Source organism: Pholcus phalangioides, unplaced genomic scaffold (genome assembly GCF_987345545.1).
Source record: "Pholcus phalangioides strain wild (caught in Gottingen) unplaced genomic scaffold, Ppha-v1.0 ptg000009l_1, whole genome shotgun sequence".
Classification (NCBI taxonomy): domain Eukaryota; kingdom Metazoa; phylum Arthropoda; class Arachnida; order Araneae; family Pholcidae; genus Pholcus; species Pholcus phalangioides.
In genome coordinates, this window is record NW_028301602.1 from 10,889,999 (window position 1) to 10,915,860 (window position 25,862).

At 34.8% G+C, this 25,862-nt stretch overlaps 1 protein-coding gene across 4 annotated transcripts; it reads right to left on the reverse strand.

Moving 5' to 3' along the window:
• Window positions 1–25,862, reverse strand: LOC149081736 (solute carrier family 41 member 1-like). 4 transcript variants are annotated; one of them, XM_089237157.1, is made up of 12 exons: window positions 25,648–25,862; window positions 21,665–21,770; window positions 19,531–19,947; window positions 18,046–18,153; window positions 17,735–17,806; window positions 17,438–17,582; window positions 14,112–14,258; window positions 12,225–12,369; window positions 10,859–10,932; window positions 6,862–6,996; window positions 5,426–5,574; window positions 1–4,492 (listed from the first exon to the last, which is right to left on the reverse strand). In XM_089237157.1, the coding sequence occupies exons 3-12, from the start codon at window positions 19,921–19,923 to the stop codon at window positions 4,307–4,309; spliced, it is 1,554 nt and encodes a 517-aa protein (XP_089093283.1). In that variant the 5' UTR covers window positions 19,924–19,947; window positions 21,665–21,770; window positions 25,648–25,862; the 3' UTR covers window positions 1–4,306. The 4 variants fall into 4 exon arrangements, with proteins under 4 accessions (XP_089093283.1, XP_089093285.1, XP_089093286.1 ...); XM_089237159.1 differs by having other exon boundaries at window positions 25,775–25,853; XM_089237160.1 differs by lacking the exon at window positions 21,665–21,770 and having other exon boundaries at window positions 4,180–4,492; window positions 25,775–25,841.

Genomic DNA, 25,862 nt, shown 5'->3' on the forward strand with positions numbered 1-25,862 from the left:
AAATTTTTGCAGAGATTTATTTAAAATCCAAAGGGTAATAAATTTTCGTTTTTTGAACTGCTGTATGATAAAAATATTCTCCAAGAAATTTCATCTTTGAACTAATTACATCATTATCATTTTCAGTTATTACTGTATATACAGTATATGCATAATTTTAAAACATCACAAAAATAAACCAATAAAGTTTAAATATGTATATATAAATACCGTATATATTTTTTTCTTTAATGTAAGAAAAAAGTTATGAAGAATTCGTAGTTCATTAATTTAATCATCGATAATTTCATTATTCATAAACTTCATCGATCACAATTTTATTTTATGGACTACTTTTTTTAAGTGCAAAAGCAATTGTATAAATATTGTACACAGAGACACTCTCTGACTTATGAACATTTGAAGTTTCCAACAGCAATACTGTAGTGGCTTCGGCATAATTTGACAAAAAAAAAAAAAAGATTCAAATTCACTTCATGAAATCGTCTTGAGAAAACTTGTTTTGTAGCATTCAAATTTTTGATGGTATTGTTCAAGTGGAACGATTATGGGAAATCTGTAAAATGATGGAATAAAAAAAAAGCCACAATAATTTTGGATCTACTGCACTTGATTCAAGTTGCTGTATTACCTGGAACGAGCTAATACTTTCAATAACATACCTTGCCCCCTTTTGCTTATCGAACCAAATTTTACTAAGGTTCATCAATATGTAATACATTTTAATACATAAAACTTGTTCATTTACATCACAAAAATCAAATACTTCATTCAATTTTAAATTAAGTGGTTCCTTATTTTAGCAATTAATATAAAATCAACTTATTGCAGGTGGGTATCTCTATACTTCCTATCACAGTTTTCAGTTATGTACTCATATGTATGCTCAGAATGTACTAGTAAGTTAGAGTGTGATTGTATAATGGCTTATCAGCACAAGAATCCAACTGATTCACATAATTTTCATGAAGATACTACGAACAGAAACAATTAACCATACCATGATGAGTCATGGGGGGAGGAAAGATAAAATAATGGGAAATTTTTTTTGTAGCGATGAATGAAAGAAAGGCAGATTAGCTATTGTTATCGGGTGAGATTTGAATTTCAGCAGAATTTCAAAAGCAAAGAAAATTATATAGAACATAACATAGTTAACCCTTTAAGCAGCACCAGAAACCACTAAAAATCCCATTAACCCAATCAACTCTGTTTTAAATACCCAATCAACTCGTATGATCAATCACCTTGTAGCACTAAGTGTGATGTTCATGTCAATGAAATTAAAAGCCTAGTTACGAAAGTACATGAATGTCACATCATGCAAGTTGATTGGGTTACATACCATATTTTTTTAATGAAGTAGGCTTTCTTCAGATTTTCAGCAGGTACAAGCTAAGGGTGATATGGGGAAAATTGCTCCACTGAGAAATCAGCTTCACAAAATATCTAGGCTTGTCAATGCAAAAACAAGAAGTGACATCTCTCATTAATGCCACTTAAAGGGTTAATAATTAACTGTTTCATCATTAGCAATTATAAATAAATAATTATTTGTCAGGTACTGTGTTTCCAGACGGAAACTAAAGTGTCCGAGTGGCATGTGGGGGGGGGGGGAAGATGCTCGTCTACCACTGTGAAGGTTGCAGTGTACGGTCCCTGGTTCAAGCCCGAGGAAGGATATCGATAAGATTTTTCCCCTAATGAAGTTGAGGCGACCACCAACAGACAGCACCTTCATTTCCAATCCATCTCATTAATGGCAGTAAATTGCAGTATGGCTAGAGTTGGTGTTTGGTAAAGTAGAAGGAAACAGTGCAGAAGAAAACTAAAATTATTAAAAACTAAGCTAACACCAATATTCTAATTCAAAATCCATCAATGGATTTCTGAACATGAATAATATATTTGAGCAATCACAACAAACCTCATCAAAGTAATTAGAAAATTGAGTATGTGATGGAGATTCTTCAAAAGATTCCATAGCAAAATATCATAGGAAAAAAGATGGACATTTCTGTGAATAAGGAGGTAAACTTAAAAACCCTACAAGTTGAACATGTGCTTAAAACATTGAGTAATGCATAGAAATTGCTACTTCTCTCAAGTGTCTAATTTAAGATGATTAAAACTCAACCTATAACTAACTGATAGATCACAGTAATTTATTAGTACCAGTATGTTATAGGTTATGAATTTATAACATAAATCACATACATAAAATACATTAAAATATTTTATAAAATGTTATATTGTACATCAGGAGCTTCAGATTGGCACATTCCATGTTTTAATTTTATTTGAATGCCCTCACTTTGGGCAGAAAAACTCCATTTCATTAGATCCTGTGCATGACCATGTGCAAAATTGAATATGTGGCACATGAAAGAATAAATATAAAAAAATTTCACCGGGTGAAAAACACATAAGTCATGCACAGTGAAGCAAGTGCACATTGAAATTAATTTCAAAAAAAGCGAAGTGTAACAAAATTTGCAGATGAACCAGGGCTAGACAAATCGCAAAAAAATTTAGGCACCAGAAAAATTTCTAAGGCGCCAAAAAAATTTCCATCCGAACAAAAAGGTCTAAAATAATGCTTCTTTTGACTTTTTCAGGGAACAGTGATCCTCTTTCATGTTGGCAGATGTGCTGATATCAATTCCAAGTATGTTGTGCTGCTCTCAGCCTACAATTTTGAAACTACACAAAGAAAATTTTGAGCACCAATGCAAATTTATTAGTTGCTATGGCGACCTGGCGCCTGGGATTTGTCTAGCCCTGAAATGAACTGCATATTGAATAGGAACCAAAGACTCTACAAGTCAAAAAACATTTTCCAAAAGTGAAAATACTTGAAAAATACAAAAAAGAAAAAAAAGTACTTAAAAAAAATCTTTGTACTAGCCAAGGTGGTTGCAGGAATACAGGATAATAACCCTGAAACATGCCAGGATTCATCCATATGAAAACTAGTAATGTTTCTGGTTATTGATAGAAAATAAATACTTAGAAATACTGTGTTCACATGTACATTATCGCATGTAGCTTTGAGATCATTAAGCCAGCTGTTTTAATAGGTCATTGCAATGGAAGGTTAAATAACCCTTTGCCTGATATAATCACAAATGAGGAATGATAAAGGCAAATACACAGAAAAATATGGAATTTCTGATGCATTTCGGCATACTACGAGTGCTGGCCGTCTTCGGATGATAAATATGACCAATGTGTCGCTGACTGGAGATTCCACTGGATTTATACCAAATGTTAAGTCCTGGTTGCTCAGCATAAAAAATGCCTGCTTAATCAAATGTCACAGTCAGAATGAAGCTGAGCACATACATGTAAGACTAATGCAATGTTCTGGTGAATTATTTCATTTCTTTCATTTTCTTTTTAAGAAAGCAACCAATCAGAATGTTGCATGATATGTACATAAAGGCACTCAGCTTCATTCGGACCATGATGTTTGACTTGAGCAGACACCTGTTAAGCAAACCGTTGTTAAGATTTGGTAACCAATCCAAATGGGATCACTGGCACAAGAGTGATAGTGGTTATATTTATCCCCTGAAGATGGCACACAAAGTTTGTGGAAATGTATTAGGAATTTCAAATTTTTCCATGTATTGGCCTTTATCATTGTGCTCCATTTGCAATGTAACATAATACAAATAATCAGGATATTCCTATTAGCAGCACAATTATGTATTACTCCCTGAATTTTATGAATGCTTTGCAAATACTAGCTGCATGAGAATTTTTGTAACAATAACAAGTGATGGTGGAGGCTGTCAGAATACATATTCAAGCCCTTAATTAGGGAATAAATATAAAAATAATTCACACAATAAAAAAAAGACAACATTCCAATAATACATCAGTTGCAAAAAATAAAAGGGGAAATAGAAAACAAATACTCAAGGAATCTCAAAATAGGATCTTTGTAGTACAACAAACCACTTAGTTTCTAAAAAAAAAAGAAAAAAAGAGTCCATAACAGGTGTCTCAAATAAGGATATTTACAATAGGTTTTTTTAGTTATGGATTAGAAATGTTATTACAAAATATATTTGGACCAAAGGGGAATGGATGGGAATGTGATCACATAATTTCTGTTAAAAAAACATAACTTGAAACATTCCAGACATACGCATATAAAAATTTCATGTATCATATAACAATACTCAATTTGATTATCACAATAATGAAGATTAAAAAAAAAGAATTTTGATCAATTCTGTTTGTCAAAAAGTATTAAAAAAATGTGTTAAAATTAATCAACCATTTCAGTAATTAATCATTACTCTCCAACATCAGCATCTCTATCGCCTATGGTATATAAAATAATGAAGGCGGCAGCCAATAGTGCTGTACCGAACAAATCTCCTAAGGCAGTCAAATAAGGTATAGCGGAATTGTCTGGGTCAATGTGTTTCTTCCACATCCAGTGTACCATACAATGGGCAATGTAAAGAAGGAAAAGAACCTAAAGAGAAGAAATTATAAGGGAAAAACACTTCATTTCATTATAATATGCAATAAAATTACAAAGAAACTTGAGAGACCAAATGGAGTCGTGCTAGAACCAAAGATTTCCACTTTCTAAAAAAACATTTAAAATATGAAGGAAACAATGCCTCTCAAAATTCTTAAAAATTATTCAATTCAGCAAAGTTTGGTACTTAGAAAATACCTGCTGTAACTACTAACTTACATACTACACATATCTATATCTGTTGTGTTACATCAAATGAAAAAGAAGATAGTTTTTATGAGTAAAGAACTATTAAGACCTAGAAATTAACGAAAATCAAGAAATGTGGTTCTTACACCAGGCTGTTTTCATAAGAATAAAGTGGTACAGATCTAGTAAGCATGATCTCATGCAGACATGCCAACATTGGGAAGAATACAATTGGAGGGGGCAATCACCTCATTGCACCCCTTTTGATTCATACATGGCCAGGGATCCCTCCCAGAGAACATAATCAGAGTACAATAAAAAAAAAAACTCACAATTAAAAAAAATATCCATTTAAATATAGAACCCTAAAGGTTTTAAAACCTAAGAGGGTTGAGCTCCTTCCCCAAGAAACTCTGCAAGGTTGGCAACACTCAGCAATTCAAGAATATTTGATGTGATCCTTTCGTGCATACATACACAATTGTGCTTGTATAAATGAACATCTGCAGACACTATATTCTACTAATGTTTTCTTTGTATCAAACTTTGTTCTCAGATCAAGGTAATTTTAATAATTTATCTACTTATCAAATGCTATACAAGAATATATAAAGTACCACATGTTGGCAGCCACTGTTCGAGAAAATAATTCATACCTTAAACATTGAGACAATTTAAATTGAACAATGTTTTTCTTCACTTACAAAATGACACTTTACAAAAATGAAGCATTACCTGGAGCAAAGCTGCAACTAAGTATACAGATAGGAAAACCGGTGTCAGGGATGTATGGCCAGCATTCATGAAACGTATGCCATAAGTGAAGACCAGATGTCCAGGTACTACCATAAGCATTAAGACTCTGGCTGTTTTTGCATGAATACCTAGGATACGAGAATGAATATGAAAATGAAAACATGGTCCATACTCTTTGAAAGTAAAAAAAGCACTTTTCCAGGCGAAATTGAAAAATTCAAGGACATTCATAAGTTTTATCATGGCTTTAAAAAAAAAAAATTAATTGCATTTTTTAAATTTATACTCAACATTTACACACATTTTTAATTTCAAATTTTAAATGCTAATTTTGTTAATGATATATAATTTTTAAAACAAGTATAGTTCTCATTTGAACTCCTAAATATAAAGCTCTAAGGGTCTTGCGAGAAAAACAAAATTATTGTATGTCAATATACAAATGGCATTTAAGCAGAATCATTTTATGTTTGCACTACTATTGAATTTCGCCTTCGATAAAAAAATCAGAAAGCTTGTGGTTATATATGGTGTGTGACCATATGACTTGCATTTCCCAGGACATTCCTGTATTTTCATGTAATTTTGGCCCTTCTGACTTTTTCGCAAGTCTCATAATTTTCAGTATATTTTTAACAATACCTATGTGAATTTTTATTCTTTTTACTGAAATTAAGTCTTAAATTATTTTCGAAATCCTATAAATCATATTATGATAATTACGATTTTAAATATGAATATTCATCTGACACATTGAACTGAATCTACTGATTCAGTGCAATGGTACTTAATTTTTTTGCCTTTGTTCATTTTTTTTTTCAATTGGCAATGATTGTCACCTTCACTTATGTTAGGGATAATTTTTGGTGAAAATTAGCGATTTTCCCGTATTTTTATTGAGGAAATATGGTCAACGTATATGTTCCTATATGTAACTGAAATTCAATAGCTCAAAATATTTTGAAGCAATATCTCCAGCCAAGCCCATAGCCAGAAATTCCATTCGGGGGGGGGGGGGAAAGGAGGGAAAACCAAAGTGATAAAACATTAGATTTGTCCATTTTTTTGGTCATTTATTTTCTCACATTTCGGGGGGGGGGGGGGGGGAGGCAGCTCCAGCACAGTGTTTAGCTACCAGATTTTAGGCAACATATTTTTAGGCAGAAATACCTCATATATGCATGGCCCTGTGCCGTTTTGAACATTGTCGCGTAACTCATAGCCGTTGCTCTACTCATTTTTGTCACAACGGAACATGGTCTGGGGGATTTAGTTGAGGGAGTCACAAAAATTTATGGACAAAATTCACATTAAAAACTTGAAAATGGAGGATTTTTAAGGACTATGAACCCTGGAAAACAAAAATATTGGATTCTTAATAAAATTATTTCACACAATCTACAATTAAGTCTTACTTTTCCCAAAGAATGCAGCAATTGGATTCATGCACAAACTTTTGTCATCTGGGGGAAGAACACCAAGTTTGGATGTGCGGTGCAGATGAGTTGATAGGCGACTGGCCTGTACAGCAACCAGATTACCTCCAACACCTGGAAAAAAATCCATGAGGTTTCAGTAAGAGTCAAGTTTGGAATTAATTTCAGAGACAATGATTTCTTAAACATTAATGTTAATTTTAAACAAGCTGAAGACTGCATATAATTTTAAATTACAAATACAATAAGACAGTTTTATAAATGAGTCAACACTAATAACTAGGCTAGGGCTCGGATTTCTATATCTTTGCACATTTTTTTGCATATTTTAAGTTATAGAACATACTTTAACAATTTTCAGGCATATTTCATAATTTTTTATAAAAACAGGGCTCCCACTCAAAAAATGAGAAAAAAGTAGGAAAAAGCAGGACTAAAAAGTAGGATGGGAGAGGGTAACCCCCTCAGACAACATAATCATAGCATAATGGAAAAAAATCCCTGAAAAAAAAAAATTGTTTTGCAAAAAAAAATTTCAAATTTAAAAAAAAAAATTAATTTTGAACTAACTTTTTTTTTCATAGCACTATTTCAGTTTCCTATAAGATTGACTCAAGCCAAAGCAAAATGATAAATGACTTGGTTACAAAACCAATTTTTGGCCAAAACAGTGTATTAGCAACCACAGATAATTCTTTGCTGTCTCTCCTCATATATATTACATTCTTTTTTTGGAGTCTTCTAAAGTGCAGAGCTTGTCAACTCTCTTCGACAAGGCACATCATATTTTGAAGACGTAAGTTTTTTAAGAATGACGCTCCTTTGAGACCACTTTCAAAAGCACAGAGCAAAATGGGTAGATTAAAAGATCCGATATAAATAAGGCAAAGTGAACCTGTTTTACTGCATTGTCCATCATTTTTTAAAGGGATTTGTTCACATTTAACTGTTCAATGCCAGTGTAATCATTTTTGACAAATGAAGCACTTCAATTTCTAGCTCTTTGTTGAGCATTGTAAATATTGTTTATGCCTCTTCATGCCTTAAAAATACAGAAGACAACTGAATGCTATTGGGTAGCATCAGAATCACCAAACCTAGAATAGGCCTATGTATCCAACTGCTTTGAAATGCAAACTGTTGTTTCACCTATTTGCACCGTAATTTTGAATGATGAATGTTAGTTACTGTCCACGACCATGAAGTAATAAATACAAAATTATTTTTCCCATCCAGAAAGCAGTTTTTAATGACTACTATACGTGTTGAGCCCTCAAACTAAGCAAATGAAAAATTAATCAACCAAATGGTTCACATACACACCCCCCCCCCCCCAAATAACCTTAAAATGATAAAATTTCTGCTTTGGCAGAATCATTAATTGCATTCTACAACATTTGTAATATTTGGCAATATATCAATGATTTCCTGCTCAATTAAAATCAATTACACAAATTTTGTCGATAGGATTTGTGGTAAAAAAGTAGAAAAAGTAGGACATTTTACCAAAAAGTAAGAAAAGTAGGAGCCCTGTAAAAAGTAAATTTTTTCCCTTGCTATTCCAATCCCGCTTCAGACTGGTTTTTTGCAGTTCCTCCCTCTGACAAGAGCTCTTGGGGCTAGAATTTTTATGCACTAAAAATGGAACGTCGCTGATGATTGGTAAAAAATCCCGAAATTCAGGTTTTTGAATTGTGTCAATAACATTGAATTTTCTGAGCATAAAAATAATAGCCCTTCAAGGACACTGGTGTGTGGCTGTAAATAGATTAATAATCAGAGTCGGTGATGGTAACTCATGAGAAAAATTGGCTAAAATTGGTAAATGGGGGAATTTTTCAACATTTGTGCGAAATTTTACGAGTTTTAATCAATTAAAAATAATTATTTATTTATTTTAGTTTTGTGCAATGCTTTTCTAAAGCTAAATACCATACTTGGCTAAGTATTTTTACCTATACATGACAACACATTAATTCTGAATTTGTAAGGAAAAACTTACTCAAAACGGAAATTCGTGAGGATGAGATTAATTAGTAAAATGAAGAATTTTTGTTCATACAATAAGTAATGGTTTAAAATAATTTAGACTGCATCAATACTTCTCATTATCATATTATTTTGCTAAAACTAATGTTATTTCAGATATGAATGAAAAATTTTTTAGGACATATTTTTTGCGTTTTCTAGGGCATATATTTACTCTATTAAGCATATTTACAGTAATTTAAATTACTGTAAATATGCTTAATAGAGTATAAATGGCTATATTAATCCTAGAGCATAAATGCATCTCTTTTAGAATTTTTTAGAACATAAAAACTCTAGCACTACTAATAATGCTAGTATGAGAGAATAATAAATATCAAGTTTATTCAAATAAGTGAAAGACAAATTAGAGTTTAAAATCGGTCTACTAAGAGGTATATCAACCTATAATCTGGACAGCGTACATTTGAAATAATTTTCCAATAACAATAAAGAAAAAGTCTTAAATTTTTGTAAACAGCTATTTTCTGTTGTAGTAGCACTGATTTAGCTAAACCATAATGAGCTTTCACCAAACCAAAATATTGGAGATTTTTTTTACTTTATAATGCATAATTCTAAAAATTAAATCAGTAAAAAAAATAAAAATAAAATAAAAATAATAAATAAATAAATAAATAAATATATATATAATAATAGTAGTAGTAGGGGATATTGAAATGCATAAAATACCAGAGGTGCTGTGTATATTAGATCCAAGGATGTGATCCAAAAGGGAGGGGGGGGGGGTGACATGCCCTGCATTGTATATTTATTATTTACTAGGAGGGCTCTGCCCCCCCCTTCTCTTCGGAAAGAGACGTGTGAAAGCAATAGACTGTCTTTATCTCGGGCATCTGCTGTTGCAAATTCTGCAACAGAAAATAATGAGATTCATCCAGGGCCCCCAAAATGAAACCTGTAAACATGGGGCCCCGACTTAGAAGCTTGTTGGTCATCCCCCGCTGCAATTGCAGTGAAACATTTTCATTTGTATTCGTTTTACCAACGAATAAAATCCAGGGCCCCCAACCTATTACCCGGGACACCAATTCACATACTTTTAGTGGGGCCCCAGACTGACTTTATCTCGGGCATTCGCTGTTGCAAATTCTACAACAGAAAAGAATGAGATTCATCCAGGCCCCCAAAATTAAACCTGTACACGTGGGGCCCCGACTTGGAAGCTTGTCGGTCATCCCCCGGTGCGAATGCCATGAAAAATTTTCATTTGTATTCGTTTTACCAACAAATAAAATCCAGGACCAACCACGCAACTACCCGTGACCGAATTTGCAAATTTTTTGGAGCCCCCAGACTGGATATATCTTGTGCTTCCGCTATCGCAAATTTTTCAATGTTAAAGCAGCAAGAAAACAATGAGATCCATCAAGGGCCCCTGGAAATGAAAACTTTTAACTTTCCCATGAAAGTATACGTACAATCCCCCCCGGGTACCCTGACCCTGTGTGTTGGGAGCACTGTTGTTATATGTATATTATACATACCTCTCGGCATGACCCCCCCCCCCCCACACAAGGGCAGGGCTGACAGGACCAGAACGATTCTTATCACTTTTTGATTTTTCACACTATAAATTAACCACAGAGGGGCCCTGCAAAGCTGGTTTGGGGGCTCGCCATGGGAGCCTGTCGGTACATGCACATAACATGGTCCTGATGGGTCAAATGGGTCCCAATATGTGCTAGTGTTAAATGAGTACTTGACCCAAAATCGTAACAGACTTCCGTAAGACAAAAACGTAACAGATTTCCGTCACTCAAAAACTTCACCCACTTCCGTCACTTGGTTGCTTAACAACAGGCCCTTTTCGAGTGTGTGATTTTATATTATAGAGTAGATAAATTACTGTCCCATCTAATGCCCATGTCAAACACCATATGCATTACAGGTGAGTTAGCACAGTATTAACAGTTACAATAATTACCATTAATCACAGGTTGGAAAACAGCTATGCCTCTGAATTTATCCACTGCAAAATCCAGAATGCATCCACCAACACTGAAATGAATTTAATCACTGATATTACAACATTATAAATAACTGCTGTAATGAAGATTTTATTGCAAAATAAAGATTAAATCACCAAAATAAAGATTTAGTTGCAGAACAGCAATATCCATACAGCAGTGGTTCTCAAACTTTTGCAACCAATTGGCTATCTTATCATGACAACGCTTATCTGTGGCTACCCAGATAAGACAAAGAAGAAACTTCAAAGCACTGGCAATACACATATCAATGCTACCAGCTCACCACACCGCTAACATAGGCTGCAGATGCCCCTACAAGCCCAGAATACACACTTTGAGAACCACTGTTATACAGTCAAGACCTTGATATAACATCACCTCCGGTGGTAGTAAAAAAATGACTATACATAACGGGAATGGCATAATAATGAGTAAGCCTTGTTATTTAGGGGCCATTCAAGTATTACGTAAGCAGATTTTCAGCCATTTTTGACCCCCCTCCCTCCTTGTCAGCAAAAGTAGGGAAAACACTGACACCCCCCCCCCCCCGTCAGCAAAATTTCGTCAGCAGCTTAGAATATTTCATATCTTCAAAAAGGGGTGGTTGATGATGTAAGCAACCCCCAAAACCCCCTCTTCCCTTATCATCAAAAATCAGCAAATCCGAAACCACCCCCCCCCCGATGCTGACGTAATACTTGAATGTGTTGCGAAACAACGGAGTTGGCGGACTGGATACATCGCATAAGTGAAAGACACTAATCACACAAGGAAACGCACATCCTTCATCATCGGGAACCAATCCACTTAACATGTTGCCAAAGGGCCAACTACAATACTCTTCATGCTTTTGGCATAACCAGCCATTATCAAGACTTCACTTTTGTATCGTAACAGAATGACCCCTTACTAATTAAGCAGATTGAAAAATGTTATACTAAAGTCTGGCATGTTCATGATTTATTCAGTTATATCACTTACAAGGAAACTTGATTCTCTCGTTTAAATGTGTATGCTTGAATAAAAGTACAATATGGGAATTTAATAAAATTAAATACCTACATGAACGAAAGTGCAGTAAAAAATTGTGTTCATACCGAAACACAAATGTAGTTAATAAGCATTTCACTTTCTAAACTGATTCATTTTAGAGGTAAAAGTTCTAAAATTTAATATGTGCAAAGAGAAGACAGAGAGAGAGAAAGGGAGGGGATAATCCTGGGCTCTAAAGCTGAAGCTTCATCAGAATCCAATGCATTTTCTAAAGTACTTTAATTTCTTGTTAATTTTTTTGTCATTTGTTTAAAATGAAATGAATACCTTGATATAGCCATGGCACTTATAACTGGAGTCCAGCCAGAATATAGAACCTCCTTTGTGAATTTATTTCTTTTTGCAACAACTACCCAGAAAGGTAACAGTAACAAAAACCCTACAATCAGTGAGATTGGAAGCCAATACGATTCTGGAATAAAAGAACCTTTTTTTTTTCATAAAATATATTGACTAAATACAATAAATATATTATACTAAATACTAAAATACATTAAATTTTGACTTTTGTCTTTTACGTATTTGAAAAACATGTGAAAAAAAAATTGTTATGCAAATTTTTAAAAATGAAGAAATAAGCAATCATTGGCATCCTGATGAGGAGACACGTTACAATGGTTGTTTTACATTGTAATTCCTATACGCAAGATTTGTTCACTGGAAATTTCTAGCACTAAACAGAGTTGGTGCTATATCTGGGTTCAACTTTATTTCTACATAATTGTTTCTCTTAAGTATGTTTTTAAATTTACAAATTCATATTTTTTTACCCACCGTATATACTTGTGTATAAGCAGAGTGTTATTGTTGAAAAATTTGTTCCTTAATTTTTTAGGGGGGGCTGGCTTATACACAGGCCAGTTTCTGAGGACAAAATATTGAACCCCAACTTTATCAATTCATATAGCAACATGGCTTGCTTGAAGATCCGCTACATCATTGGATTACTTTAGATGACATCACTAAACAGTAGAGTAATTTTTGTAGCTATGCTCAAACCCCACAGCACTGATAATGTTAAAGCCAAAGGAAAAAAAAATCTAAAGTGTCGTTAGATTCAATACCTGATGGAATAACGCCAATTTTAGCCTTTAGATGTCCCGTCATGATAGACCTGAGTTGTGCTCTCAGTTTGGGAAAAAAACTCTTTAGATGTGAGCATCAAAAACAAGATTATTTAAGGAATGTAAGGCAGAATGGACGAGTTCTGAAGATAAAGAAACAACAAAAAAGTGGTGCCTTAAAGAAACCAGACATAGTGTGCCAGTTGGTTAACAAGTGGAATTGTCCCCACCAAAATCAATCAAATACTTAAAAAAGTGCTGTATTAGTATGCTATGGATGGAACTGAAAAGGTCTGTAGTGTGCCTTCTTGGGGAGGGGGGCCCAGGACAATTTTACCTTAGGGCTCCTCTTGAAAGGTTTATTATTAAGCATAACAAATGTAAACTTTTGTTGGGCCCCCCATTCGGCTCAGGGCCCAGGGATAGGGCTCCGGTTTCACCAGCCTAGTTACGGCCCTGGAACTGAGAAGACGACATTCTCTTTGAAATTGTGCTATTACCACAGTCATCACGACTAATAGCACAGTTGAAGATGCCACACTGTATGATGACTTGGCTCTTGATGTAGAGCTTGGAGAATCAGAAGGAGAAATGGATCAGACAGTTTGAATCATTTTTCACTAACTTTTATTGCATGAAAATATAAGTCCCGGGCTAAAATGCATTGATTTTTGGCCGTCGGCTTATACACAGGTTTTAAATTTATTGTGGTTTTAGTGGTACTGAAGTGAGAGGGGGTTGGCTTCTTCTTCTTCATAGCATCTTCTTTAAGATCTGAACACAGTATCTACTGAACAAGATTATTCTTCATATGAGTATGCACATGCTATGCATACAGTGCTCTTTGCAGAATGTTTCCGCAGCCCAGATATGTGAAAAAAAGAAACTTCTGAGTGAGTGCTTGAATGCACAGTATGATATTATAAACATTTCAGATAGTCCTACATACAAAAAATACATAAAAAATGATATTCACCAGCAATGTAATGCCATGTAATAATGGCTCTGGGAGGAGCACAGTCATGAATCGATAGTTTAATCAATCATAACAATTAACAATTTATTCTTTTGTTAATTAAAATAAACACACCTAATTTATTGTACAAGAGATAACTTATCCCAGCTAAAAGACTCAACGTAGTTAAATCACCCAGTGATGCTGCTATTGGTGTGGCAACATTATCAGGATTAATATGGCATTTCCTTGAAAAAATAACCACAGCCACCATTACAATCCCTGAAAAGGAAAAAAAAAAATTGTGTCAGATCACATGGTGCAACAGAGATAATCCAATGACATAAAACCTGCAATTTTCTTGCAAAGTTTGTTAAGATGCATATTTTATGTATTCAAAGCATAACTTACAGTTGGAGCCGTGTGTAAAAATAGTTGAAATAGGCAGGTAAAAAGGCATTTATAATAAATAGAAGAAAAAAAAAGTTAAGTAAAAATTACGATAGTAAGGGTCCAAATACAGGCCAAAAAATTGGCTGCACTCACTGAATCTACCGTTTCAATAATAGATAATAATAACTGTATTAATCAAGTTGATATCACTAAGTCAAAAAAAAGTGTGTGTGTTTTATCAAGGTCACATGTTGGACCTTGATTCAGTCGAATACTTAATGCATAATTTTCTGACATGAAAAAACTGCGCTGCCTGAATATAAAGAATAATTATACAAAAACTATGTACAACGTTTTCACACATATAGAATTATTCAAAAAGCATTTTTATAAATAACTACATATTTTTCTCAAAATTTTCAAATATTGAGCTTTGTATATTGATCAGTTTGCACAATTTCAAAAAAAGATCTCTGAAATTCTGAAGATGATTTTTGCATATCTAAAATAACATGTCATGGTTGACTGCAGTTAATTTATGGATTAGGAAAATGATGGTTAGTATCAAACCAAAATAACATGGGCTTTAGGGTCCTGTCAGCTACTGCATCATCCTTTGTGAGCCATGATATCCACCGATGGGCTATTGAGACAGTCATCTGTCAGCTATTCATTTACAGTGCTGTACAATATGTCAGCATGTGGAGAGGAAACAAACTTTTCTATTTATTCTCAGCTTTTCTTATACATGGGTTTCTTTTGTCTAGAACTTTAACAATAATTTTCCCTATCACTGATGCACTTATGGCTATTTGTGTTAAATAGGTCCAGGAGGGTGGGAGCCTTGCTGATTAAGAATTAATACTAAGGTTTGAAAAATAAAAAAAAATTCTTCTTAATTCCTCAATGTTAAAAATATCTAAATTCTACAGAACATGGCCTCTAAAATTCACTAATAAACATAAAACAATGTTGAAATAGGAATTTAGGCTACAGCAGGTGAAAAAATCAAAAAGGCATTTTCACAAAAAAAAAAAATATTTATGGCATTTTGCCTGAACTTTTGGGCTCTAGCCGGGCAATTGAATACACACAGTGTGCAAATGAATACACAGAGCCGGGATTCTCAATCGGTGGTCTGTGGAACACGAGTCCATGAAGCTACTTCAAGTGTTCCACAAAAAAAATCAAAAACACAAAAATTATTGCAAAAGAAAAATACAATGTGTAAAATAGTTTTTGCACTGGATTTTAATCAGCAAACACAAATGACAATTAAACTCCTTAGTTATATACGTAATATCATAAACTTAATACACCTTAATTGCTATGAAAAATGATGTCATACACTACTTTACTGCACCTCAACTCCAGTCATATATCGCCATATAGCAATTTCCAACCAGTGGAATTAGATGGGAAATGAAGGCACCATCCATCATTGGTCAAACTCAGTAGGTAAAGAACTTGTTCCTGATGTTCTTGCCAGGATTTGAAATCATGGACCTTGACGGTAACCTTCATAGCGGAAGACTAGCATTTTGCAACTGTGCCACTCGGGCACAATATCCAGATGCCATATGCTAAACCGACTGGTATAGAAAAACGAAGCAACCGAGCAAGTTATGTCACAATGATTATCAGGGAAAGGGTCTATTCAGTGCCGTCCTAGAGGAAAGCTAAGACCCTAGGGTCTTGGCTCCAGAATGTGGGTGGTGGACACCCCCGCTTTAAAATTTATGTTGCATTGTAAATGTTTTGTACAAAAAAAAAATAATTATTAGAGTTTAGTGTTCCAGACTTTAAAAAGATTGAAAACAAAGGAGGCAGCATTGCAAACAAAAAAAATTGGGGCAAGGAAATATAGCTATTTACTACTAATCTTTAATCGCTTGCAGGATAAGTCAAAACTGAAATTATTTTTGACATCAGCACCATAAAAAACATATGAATTAAATAAATTAAGTCCAAGACAAAAAAATAATTTTCATATTTAAAAAATTCACAGTTTAACCAAAAGGAGTGAAAGTTTCAGAAGTCTCATTATGAATTTGTTACCGCTGGATTTACGAACCAACTGTTCAAGTCAGTGGTTTTTAAAATTTGAACATTGCCGCTTATGGAGAGACAATGCCTATTTCAATTCAATTCATTTTGTTTCACAAAATACAAGATGAGATGAAAAAATCAGCCAAGGGGTCTAGAGACCAATACTGGTTGATACATTGCAAGCTTATAGCACCTTTGTAATGGATGTCCTGGCCTGCTGGCGATATTGATGTGTTCCTGTTCTCGGTGCTTTGAAGTAGTTCTTTTATGGATGCACAATATCCACTGGACTATTGCGGGGAGCCGAGGATGAACTATGACAAAAGCAAGGGAGCGGGGAGCAGTATGTGGGGGGGGGGGGGTCTAGGGGTCAGGCAATGTATCAGATGTACAGCGTTAATGACAGTGGAATGTGTGCTTCATTCATTCAAAGTCAGTTTTACAAAGTTTCAGAGAGAGAAGCACTGGTCCAAGTCCATCCGCATATACAAAAGTGAGCATCAATTGTATTACCCTCTATTTCAAGATCAAAATTAAGGTCCCCCAAAAAAGGTTTGCCCTCCCTTCTCTTGTAGAGTTGACCCAGGTAGCCCCTCAAGGGTGGAGCTGATAGGACTCTAGCTTGAGGGAGAGGGGGGCGGTATGGTATTATTAAAAAGAATTTTGTTCTCACACTATAAATTCCCTACAGTGGGATCCATGAAAAATCTGACCAGGGGCCTGCCAAAAACCCGTCTAGGGGCCTCAGCTGCAGTATGCGGAGGGAGGGCTAGGGATCAGGCAATGTATCAGATGTACAGCGTTAATGATAGTGGAATGTGTTCTTCATTCATTTATTTATTTTTTATTCCATTGTCTCTCAATGTTTTTCATCTATATCCTAAAAATGGTTGGCGAGTCACAGCGAAGAAGTCAGAAGGTTGTATTAAGTCCGTGGGTTCTGCGTTAAAGACTTGTTCTAATGTTTGCATAGATGAGAAATAATACTATCAAAGTAAAAAGCTTGTAAAAACACTTGCCAAGAATCAAACTAGCAATTGACGCTGTCACAATGCTTGAGGAGCATAGAATCAACGCATGCCCTACATCGAACTGACCCTCGGGTATCCATCCCATGATCATAGCAAAAAGTGATGCGAGAAACCCAACAACTATTGCCTGTACCTGTAAAAAAAGATAGTTTGAAGACAACTATTTCTATTCACAATTATAAAATAAGATACGAGATATAACTATCTAAACTAATGATAAAAAAAAGATAAAGTGTATAATGAACCAAAAAGTAACAAAAATGAATATCAGCATTTCTTTATTACCTGTATTAAAGCGAGATTACCAGATGCTAAGGCCCACTGTTCTTTGAAAGTGTCCATGTGTCCTAAATTAGCCTGTAATATACATAACAAAATAAAAGCTGCAGTTGGTCTGCAAAAAAAAAACAAAAAAAAAAAAAAACAACTGAACTGAATAGAGGCTGGCTTTATAAAACATATTTCTTATTTGATGTCATGTTACTACAAAACATGGCAAATAGGTACATTATCGGAATCAATGAGTAATGGTGCGTGAGACGGTGGATTATTTCTGAATATGGTTGATTTATCATACAGGCCATATCATACTTTACCTGAGTGGACAACCTTGAAGCTAGAGTCATTTCTAAATTTCCTTTCAGACCCAGCAGGGCTGGTACAAGTATGAAGATTTCAGAAACTGTTTGGAATACAGTCCAATGCTTCAACGAAAATAATAAATAATTACATAAGAGGAAATTTTTCTTTGCTGGGAAAAAAAAATCTGCATTTAACTTATATACAGTGAAAAATTTCAGTTTGTGAGCATAATTTTCTATGTGAATGCAATTTTTTTAAGTAATACAAGTGATACAATACAATATTATGGAGAAGACCTTATTTTATAAACTTAAAAAAATTCTACTTCAATGATTAATGTTAAAAGTTGTTTTACTAATCATCTGTGAAAACCAGCAATTCCATTTATATCTCTTCTGGGTTTGAGGGATTAATACACATATGTATACCATATACAGGTTGCATAGGTTATAGCATGCACAGCATTTTATAGGCAAAATGTTGATCCTAGAGGAATATTTCCAATTAGAAAAATATCCAAATAATGTCTAGAGTTCAGATTTGTCAATCATGTTGCAAGGGGCTGTATAGTTATTGAAATAAAAAAACTTTTTATACAGACATCCTGTGTTCGAAAACCCAATCGGAAAGTTGTTGCAGTCTCTTCTGAGAACCCCCTCCCCCCCAAAAAAACATGTTTTCAAGTACAATGTTGACTTGGATATTTGAGCATGAAAATCACTGAAATGGTAAAATAGCATTATCAGCTTTTCCATTGGTTTATGCTGCTCTTTCCCCTCATTTTCAGTGATTTTTGAATTTAAAATATTTTAACAAATATTACAATTAAAAACACAGATTTTTTTTTTTTTGCTAACGTCAGGAGAGACCGGGCAACAACTTTCTACTAGGGTTTTTTTTTGGATAGGGTGATCAAATAATAAATTATTTTCTATTTTAATAACTACACAACCCCTTGCAATATAAATGACATATTTTAAATCTACATGGTATTTGGACAAGGTTCTAAATTGAAAGTATGTCTGTAGGATCAATGGTTTGCCATTAATTTGCAGCCAAGGGACTTAAGGCATCACCCTGTAAGCACACCATAGGCGAACTTGAACAACTCTGACAGCATTTGATGAGCCTGGGTCCAATATATGAATGTGAATTAATTTTTTTTCCACATAAATGACATATCTAAACATAAGCTAAGAGAGGTCCCTATCACAGTATTTCATAGTACAAAAAATTAAATTTCAATTCACTGTGTACAATTGACATTTTCATGAAAATAACTGTGGCAGTGTCAGACACTGCCTATTATTATCATTTCTTGAATTTGTCCAGCCTTCACATACGCCAATTTTTCAGTCACCATGATCCTAATGCCTGGGTTTCATCAAGTCCTGATATTTGTATCGAATGAGGAACTTAAATTAAGCAAGAAGTCTATTTTTTCCACAACTTTCACATAATTTATAACCTTAAAAATTTGGCCCAAAATATTCAATTACCTGAACGATATCCAGCACCAGTCCAGCCCCCACAGTTCCAAAACCAGCAATTAAAAAAGGCACAAAGACTTGAAGAGCTATGGACAACATTGTTTCTTCATTTTTCTGAGAAACAACTTTGACTTCTTCAGTCAGAGGTTGGAGAGCATGATATTCTTTGCCATCATGACCAGGATGATGTCTTCTCTTTGAGGACGACTTGGTCTTGACAAACCTTTGGCTCTTTGCACTGGGAAGCCGATCCAGTTTGTCATAGCATTCATTATCTGATCCCGATTGGCTGACCGAGCCATCATCGAGGAGTGAAGTGGCCTGGTCACCTTCCGCTAAAACCCTGGGAACCATTTTTCTTCGTCTAGCAGAACCCTTCTTACCACGCCCAGATCGCGGCATTTTGACAAGTTATTATGTTCAACACTAGAAAATAAAAGTATCATAATTAAAAGTATCATAATCAAACAAAAAGTTTGATATGCTTTAATTTTTTTTTTCTTCAGCATCATGATTGCTAGTGTAGGTACTGGTATGTTATCAGGATGACAGGCAAGTCTTTTGTGAGAGTTTTTAAAAAAGTTGGTTAAATTGCAAGCACAAATAGAAACAATGCCAGGCTACCATCAATGTGCAAATTCAAAAAAATGTGCCACTAATCATCCAGATAAGTGACCAGCCCAATACACATTTGTTTAAAAAAAAATGAGAATTTACAAGCGCAGTTCATGTAATGCTGAAGTTAGACAGCCGAAATTTACAGTTAAGCTGTAATTTTCACATCCATCTTCTAAGAGATTCTTCTTGTACATATCAGTGGCAAAAAATTTGCATTAAGTAAATGAATCCATCCTAAAATACAAAATTACTTTTTCCTCTTTGTTTCACAAAATCAGAACATCTGACTTGATACGGATTATTACATGAATATTTTCATAAAATCTGCATCAACTTGGGTCACAGAAGCATTGCGTGTCTTTCGTGGTTATGTATGTGAAACTAGAGTAGTTCAATCTTCCTGTGGTCATCTTTGGTCTTGTCCATGGATTTTATGCATCAAGATATTGAATTGATAAATCCCTTGCACACAGATATGGAACGGACCTCAACCGCAAATCCCATCATCTCTATTGTAGAGCCTATAGCAGCTGGTGTGCTGTTTTTTTAGCAAGACACCACAATCTCTTGATAGGATCAGTACCAGGTACAATCATCAGGTATCACAAAACCATTGAAGGATACATGAAGTTTGATAGCATGGCAAAATTTTTGATCCAAAATCTGCATTTTCCATCTTCAAACTATCTTCAACTGCTGGAAACCAAAAGATTGATACTAGTGAATCAGAAGAATTCTTTAGATGCATGTGCGCATTAGGCTCGTCACCTTTTGATTCCAGAAGTTGAAACTTCAACATAGATGGGAATTTTATTTTGTAACCAAGATTTTAACCATGTCCAAGAAGTTGTATTGATGCTGCAGCAATTCACATAGACAATAAGTGCCAGAGGCTTATCAATTCAATGCCTTACTGCATAAAATCTATGGTCAAGTCCAAAGATGGCTGCAGTATAATGTATTTGTACAATATTATAATAGCATGTTTTCTCATACTGTTAAAGCAAATGCATGTGTAATTTTGCATTTGCAGTAATGTCTCTTTTTTTACCGATAATGCAAAGATTGGATTACTCTAGGTTTACATACATAACCAGGAAAGGCATAAAACATTTCTTCGATAAAGTTGATGTAAATTTGCATGAAAGTATTCATGTAGGCTAATAATCAGTTTCAAAATAGTTTGAAACAAAGAGAAAAAAAAAATAGTTTGGCATATTAGGATGTAAAATTTTTCACCACCGATTTTCTCAAAAAGAACCTCTCAGACGATAGAAATGAAAATTACGGCCATATTGTAAATTTTGGTTCACATTTCATAAACTATACTCCTAAATTCCAGGTATGTTCAGATTTTTTGAAACAAGCAGGTACATAGACACAATATAACTTCTACCCCACAATCCTATCAATAATAAGAAAAACTTGACATTTAGGATAAAAATTCATATTAATTAGAACTGCCAAAATCAAGTAGTAACATGCACAAATGTAGATTTACAATTAAGGAAATTTCAATACTTACTTTTAACCTGATTTCAGGAGCTTCACACCATGCATATAAGGAGACACGATTAGGAGAACATGGAAAGCATTCTCATGCAAAGATCGACAGGGAGGAATTCAAAACTCTTATAAGGAAAAAACAAAATTGTTAGTCAGGATAAAAGAAGATAAAAAGCACATGGATTATATTTTTTTAAAAAACTTTGAAGACGGACAAAACAATCAGAACATCATGAAATTCTCGTCTGAATGTCAAATTGAACTAAATCATAATGAAATCAGCATAACTTTTTAGTAAATTTCTTATATCTGTATTTGCTACAGTGAGACTCACTTATAGCAAATACAGATATAAGAAAGTATAACATGTAAAAGAGTTTTTCTATATCTCTTTGTACCACTTTCCTACGTTATTTTAATCCCAAATAACTTGAGAAAATGCTAGAATTACAAATACAAATACAACGCCACATCAGGCAAATTGTCCAACGAGGTGGCTGACTTAAGAACATCATGGATCCCCGAGCCATTTTTTGGGGGCCCTACCTACTACTGCTACACCACACATGCACCCCCCCCCCCGCGGAACCCCCAACGAATCGGTACATGCGGGAATGTGCGTGTACGTGTAGTGAAACCTGACGTGAAGTTTTTTTTTGTTTCTCTGTAATGCTTGTTATGTGTAATGCTGCCATCTGCCACCAGTTTTTCTAACTATGAGTGAAGTGTTATGATTGAATGATTTATCGTTGTAGGACTGTTGCTCTCTGTGGCGAGACTTTTTAACGGGGAGATCGGCTCGCATTTGCGAGTGTGGTTCAACTGATCATAATTTTAATCATAATTTTTTCTATCACTGAATTCAAACTAATGTCATCTACACAATCTTCAAATGCATTTTTACAATTGATAATGACATATTTTTTCCTGGAAGACAAAGAAGCAGTGCTTTAATTCACCAGCAAATTGAACCCTCGCTATACTGGCCATAGAGTATTGAAACATATTCAAGTTATTGTAGAATTTCGCGTGCCTCATCTCTCTCTCTCACATTTTCATTTAATATTTTCCTTTTGAATCCTATTTCATTGCAGCAGTAGAAAACATGCTTAACCCTTTGAGAGGCGCATTGATGAGATATATTACCTACTTAAAAGTCCCTCATTTAAACATTATGTGATATATATATAAGCCCAGATATATTCCCTATACCACTTACTTTGCACCTGCTGAAAATCGATCGGAAGAAAGCCTACTTCATTGAAAAAGATGGCATTTTGAAGGTGGGGCAGATAGTGATTTCTGATTAATGCTTAAAGGGTTAAGGGAAACGTATAGCAAGGTTGTTGGAAGCGTTTATCCTTTTAAATGTTTTTTTTTTAAATTTTCCTGAGCTGTATTATAACTGCTAAAGTGGAAATCCCTAAACCTTTCAGAAATTGCCGCCAATTTTTAAGAAAATTTTTTTTTCCTTCTGATTTTGTGCGAGATGATAAATGATTTCTCGCAACACTGAAAATAATAATAAAAAAACAAGGAAGGAGGAAAACTCTACAATTTTCTGTCACTTACGCTGTGTGTATAATTGCATACTGTCTCGAATGAAAATGAAAAAAAAAACAACATATATTCACTCTCCTCTCCTGTTATTACACTTTGAAAACAAAAGTTGATTTTGCCCATGGTCAGTTGACCGACAGGTTGAATGGGGGGATGGGAAACATGGTTGTAGCAACCATGGTCGCAACTAGATGCCTGGTCAGCTGGGGCAAGCACACATTTTAACACCCCCTTCTAATGTTGTTGTTTTTTTCAAACGGAACACAACTCAGGTCTATCGCCATGGGCAATTAACGGATAATTGTTCGTGATGGAACTAGAAGTGTAAGTGCATGTGCCTAACAGTCTGAGTGCATATCTAGCATTATGTATGATTTTTCAGTGCTGTCATATATATATTTCAGAAGTGAAGTGAGTGAAGTATAATGACTGAATACTTGTACTGTTTGTAGGCCTGTTGTTCTCTGTGGAGAGACTTTTTAATGAGGAGATCAGCTTGCATATGCGCCTCAAAGTTGGGAACCAGAGAAAACCAACTTCAGCTAATCACCACTGTGGTGGTAGTGGGGCTCGAACCTGGGTCCCTGCGATGTGGTGCTCGAACCTGCAAGTTCGTCACTATGACCACCACAGCAGGCCCTTGTAATGTAGAAGGGTAAAATTTTGCGCTCTTTCTAGTCTGGCATCCAGGCACCAGAGCCATCTGCTCCTCTCCAGTTGCGGCCCTGGTAACAGCAACTTCAATGCAATAGCTGGGTTCGGGATTGCCAAAATGAGAGGGTGTTAGGAAGTTGAGATATTTCATGATTTCAGAAATAAAGCAGATAAAGTTAAACAAGATATCTTGCGATAGCCACTGCAAGCATTAAGAATTGTGGGTGCTAAAGTTGAGCTTGATCGAAGGACTTTTTTTTAATTCTGGTGTCGTATATGAGCAGCCACAACTGTGATGCAGCTGTAGGTAAGAGGTTCATTTGCTGCTCTGAAATCTGAGCATTGAAACATCCTTACTAAGTATTTCACTAATTTGGTGAATAATAGAGCTGATAAGTTCTAAATCATTGATTAATAATTTCTTAGAAGTGTCATTTACTGTTTTCGTTTTGGACTTCTACTAATTCGCTTTGGTGGACTATAGTTCCGTGCAATCTCACATTGCAGAGTTTTTTGTTATAACATATCATCCATCCTCCTGCCAGAAGCATGAATGCAAAAATTTACAAAACTTGGGAAAATGATGTTTGAATGTTTATTCCATATGTTTACTCACCATTTAAAATTGTTAGCATACCAGCCATTTTTGTTTTTATTCCGCAATCAAGTTTTTATTCAACCTGGAGAGCTTTTTTTGTTCTGACTGTTATATCAATTGAAAGAAAGAATGGGTTTTTATTATTTGCAATCCTGTATCTGGTCTAAGGATGCTATATTTGCAATTTCAATCCCCTATTTAGTCTAAGAATGTTTTGTTACTTTGTGGTTCATTATTCATCATCCTTTTTCCGTTTTTAACAGCCGCATAGTATTATACTTTTTGGGAAATGTTCTGGCGAGTTCTTTCTTTGGCAGGAAAGAAATCCAAAAGAATGACTGTTTCCCCTCTTGGCGACTTCTCATGTTTTCCAACATTTTTCTCGCCAAAGAAAAAAAATCGCCAACACATCACCAAAAGAGGGATTATACCACACACAGCTATTCCAGGGCTTCCGAGATAGGTTGTACAAATCCACTTTTACAGCCAAGGATTCTTAAGCTATGGGTCACAATCCAAACATGATTCACAAGGGGCCTTCAAGATGGGTCGTATAAATCCATTTACAGTCAGAGATTCTTGAGCAATGAGTCAAGACTGAAACTTGATTCATGAGAGCTTTCAAGATGGGTCTTATACATGCACATACAGCCAGGGATTCTTCAGCTGTATGTTACGACCGAAACTTGATTTGCAAGTGCTTCTAAGATAGGTTGTACAAATCCATTTACAATCGGGGATACTTGGTATATGGGTCAAGTCCCAAACCTGATTCATGAGGGGTTTCCAATACGGGTTGTACAAATCCACTTTCAGCCAGGGATTCCCCAGCTGTGCCTCACAACCCCAATTTTATTTGCAACTGCTTTCAAGATGATCCATGCAAACCCGCTTACAGTCCTGTTACAAATGCGCTTATCGCGTCACTGGTTTTACTAACTTTCGAAAAACAAACAGTACCATGGGTAGCGGCTGAAAAAAAAGTTAAGAACCCCCTACATTTTAATTGTATCAAAACTATTTAAACAGCAGGCTTGAAACTGTAGTTTCGGCCATGCTCATACGTTATTCATATGCTTATTACATTTTTCGAGCATAAATATCATTAACTGACCATTAAATGCCATTACGAAAAATAATTAATAATACCGATTATTAAACGGAGTAAGTAATAAAAGGTGTCAGCTTACAAAGCTTTGGATTGCGTGTTAGTTAATGGGTACAAGCAACTATATTTCAATCAAAGCAAATAGCGAATTTAGTTTATATTTTCGTTTCAACAAACACAAGGCACGCGAACAAACACAATATACGTACGGTACACGAAGAAGGGAGAGAGAGAGAAAAACTAATGAACAATCATCAAAATCTATTTACGGACACGCACGATGTAAATAAATTATTT

Excerpts from the sequence above, each read along its gene's own strand:
- LOC149081736 (XM_089237157.1), bottom strand. The coding sequence starts at position 19,923 with ATGCCGCGATCTGGGCGTGGTAAGAAGGGTTCTGCTAGACGAAGAAAA. Across the intron at positions 12,370-14,111 it reads TCTCTTGTACAATAAATTAG|AATCGTATTGGCTTCCAATC; the intron begins GTGTGTTTATTT and ends CTTTTATTCCAG. Across the intron at positions 10,933-12,224 it reads AGTGCCATGGCTATATCAAG|TGTTGGTGGATGCATTCTGG; the intron begins GTATTCATTTCA and ends AATTCATTTCAG.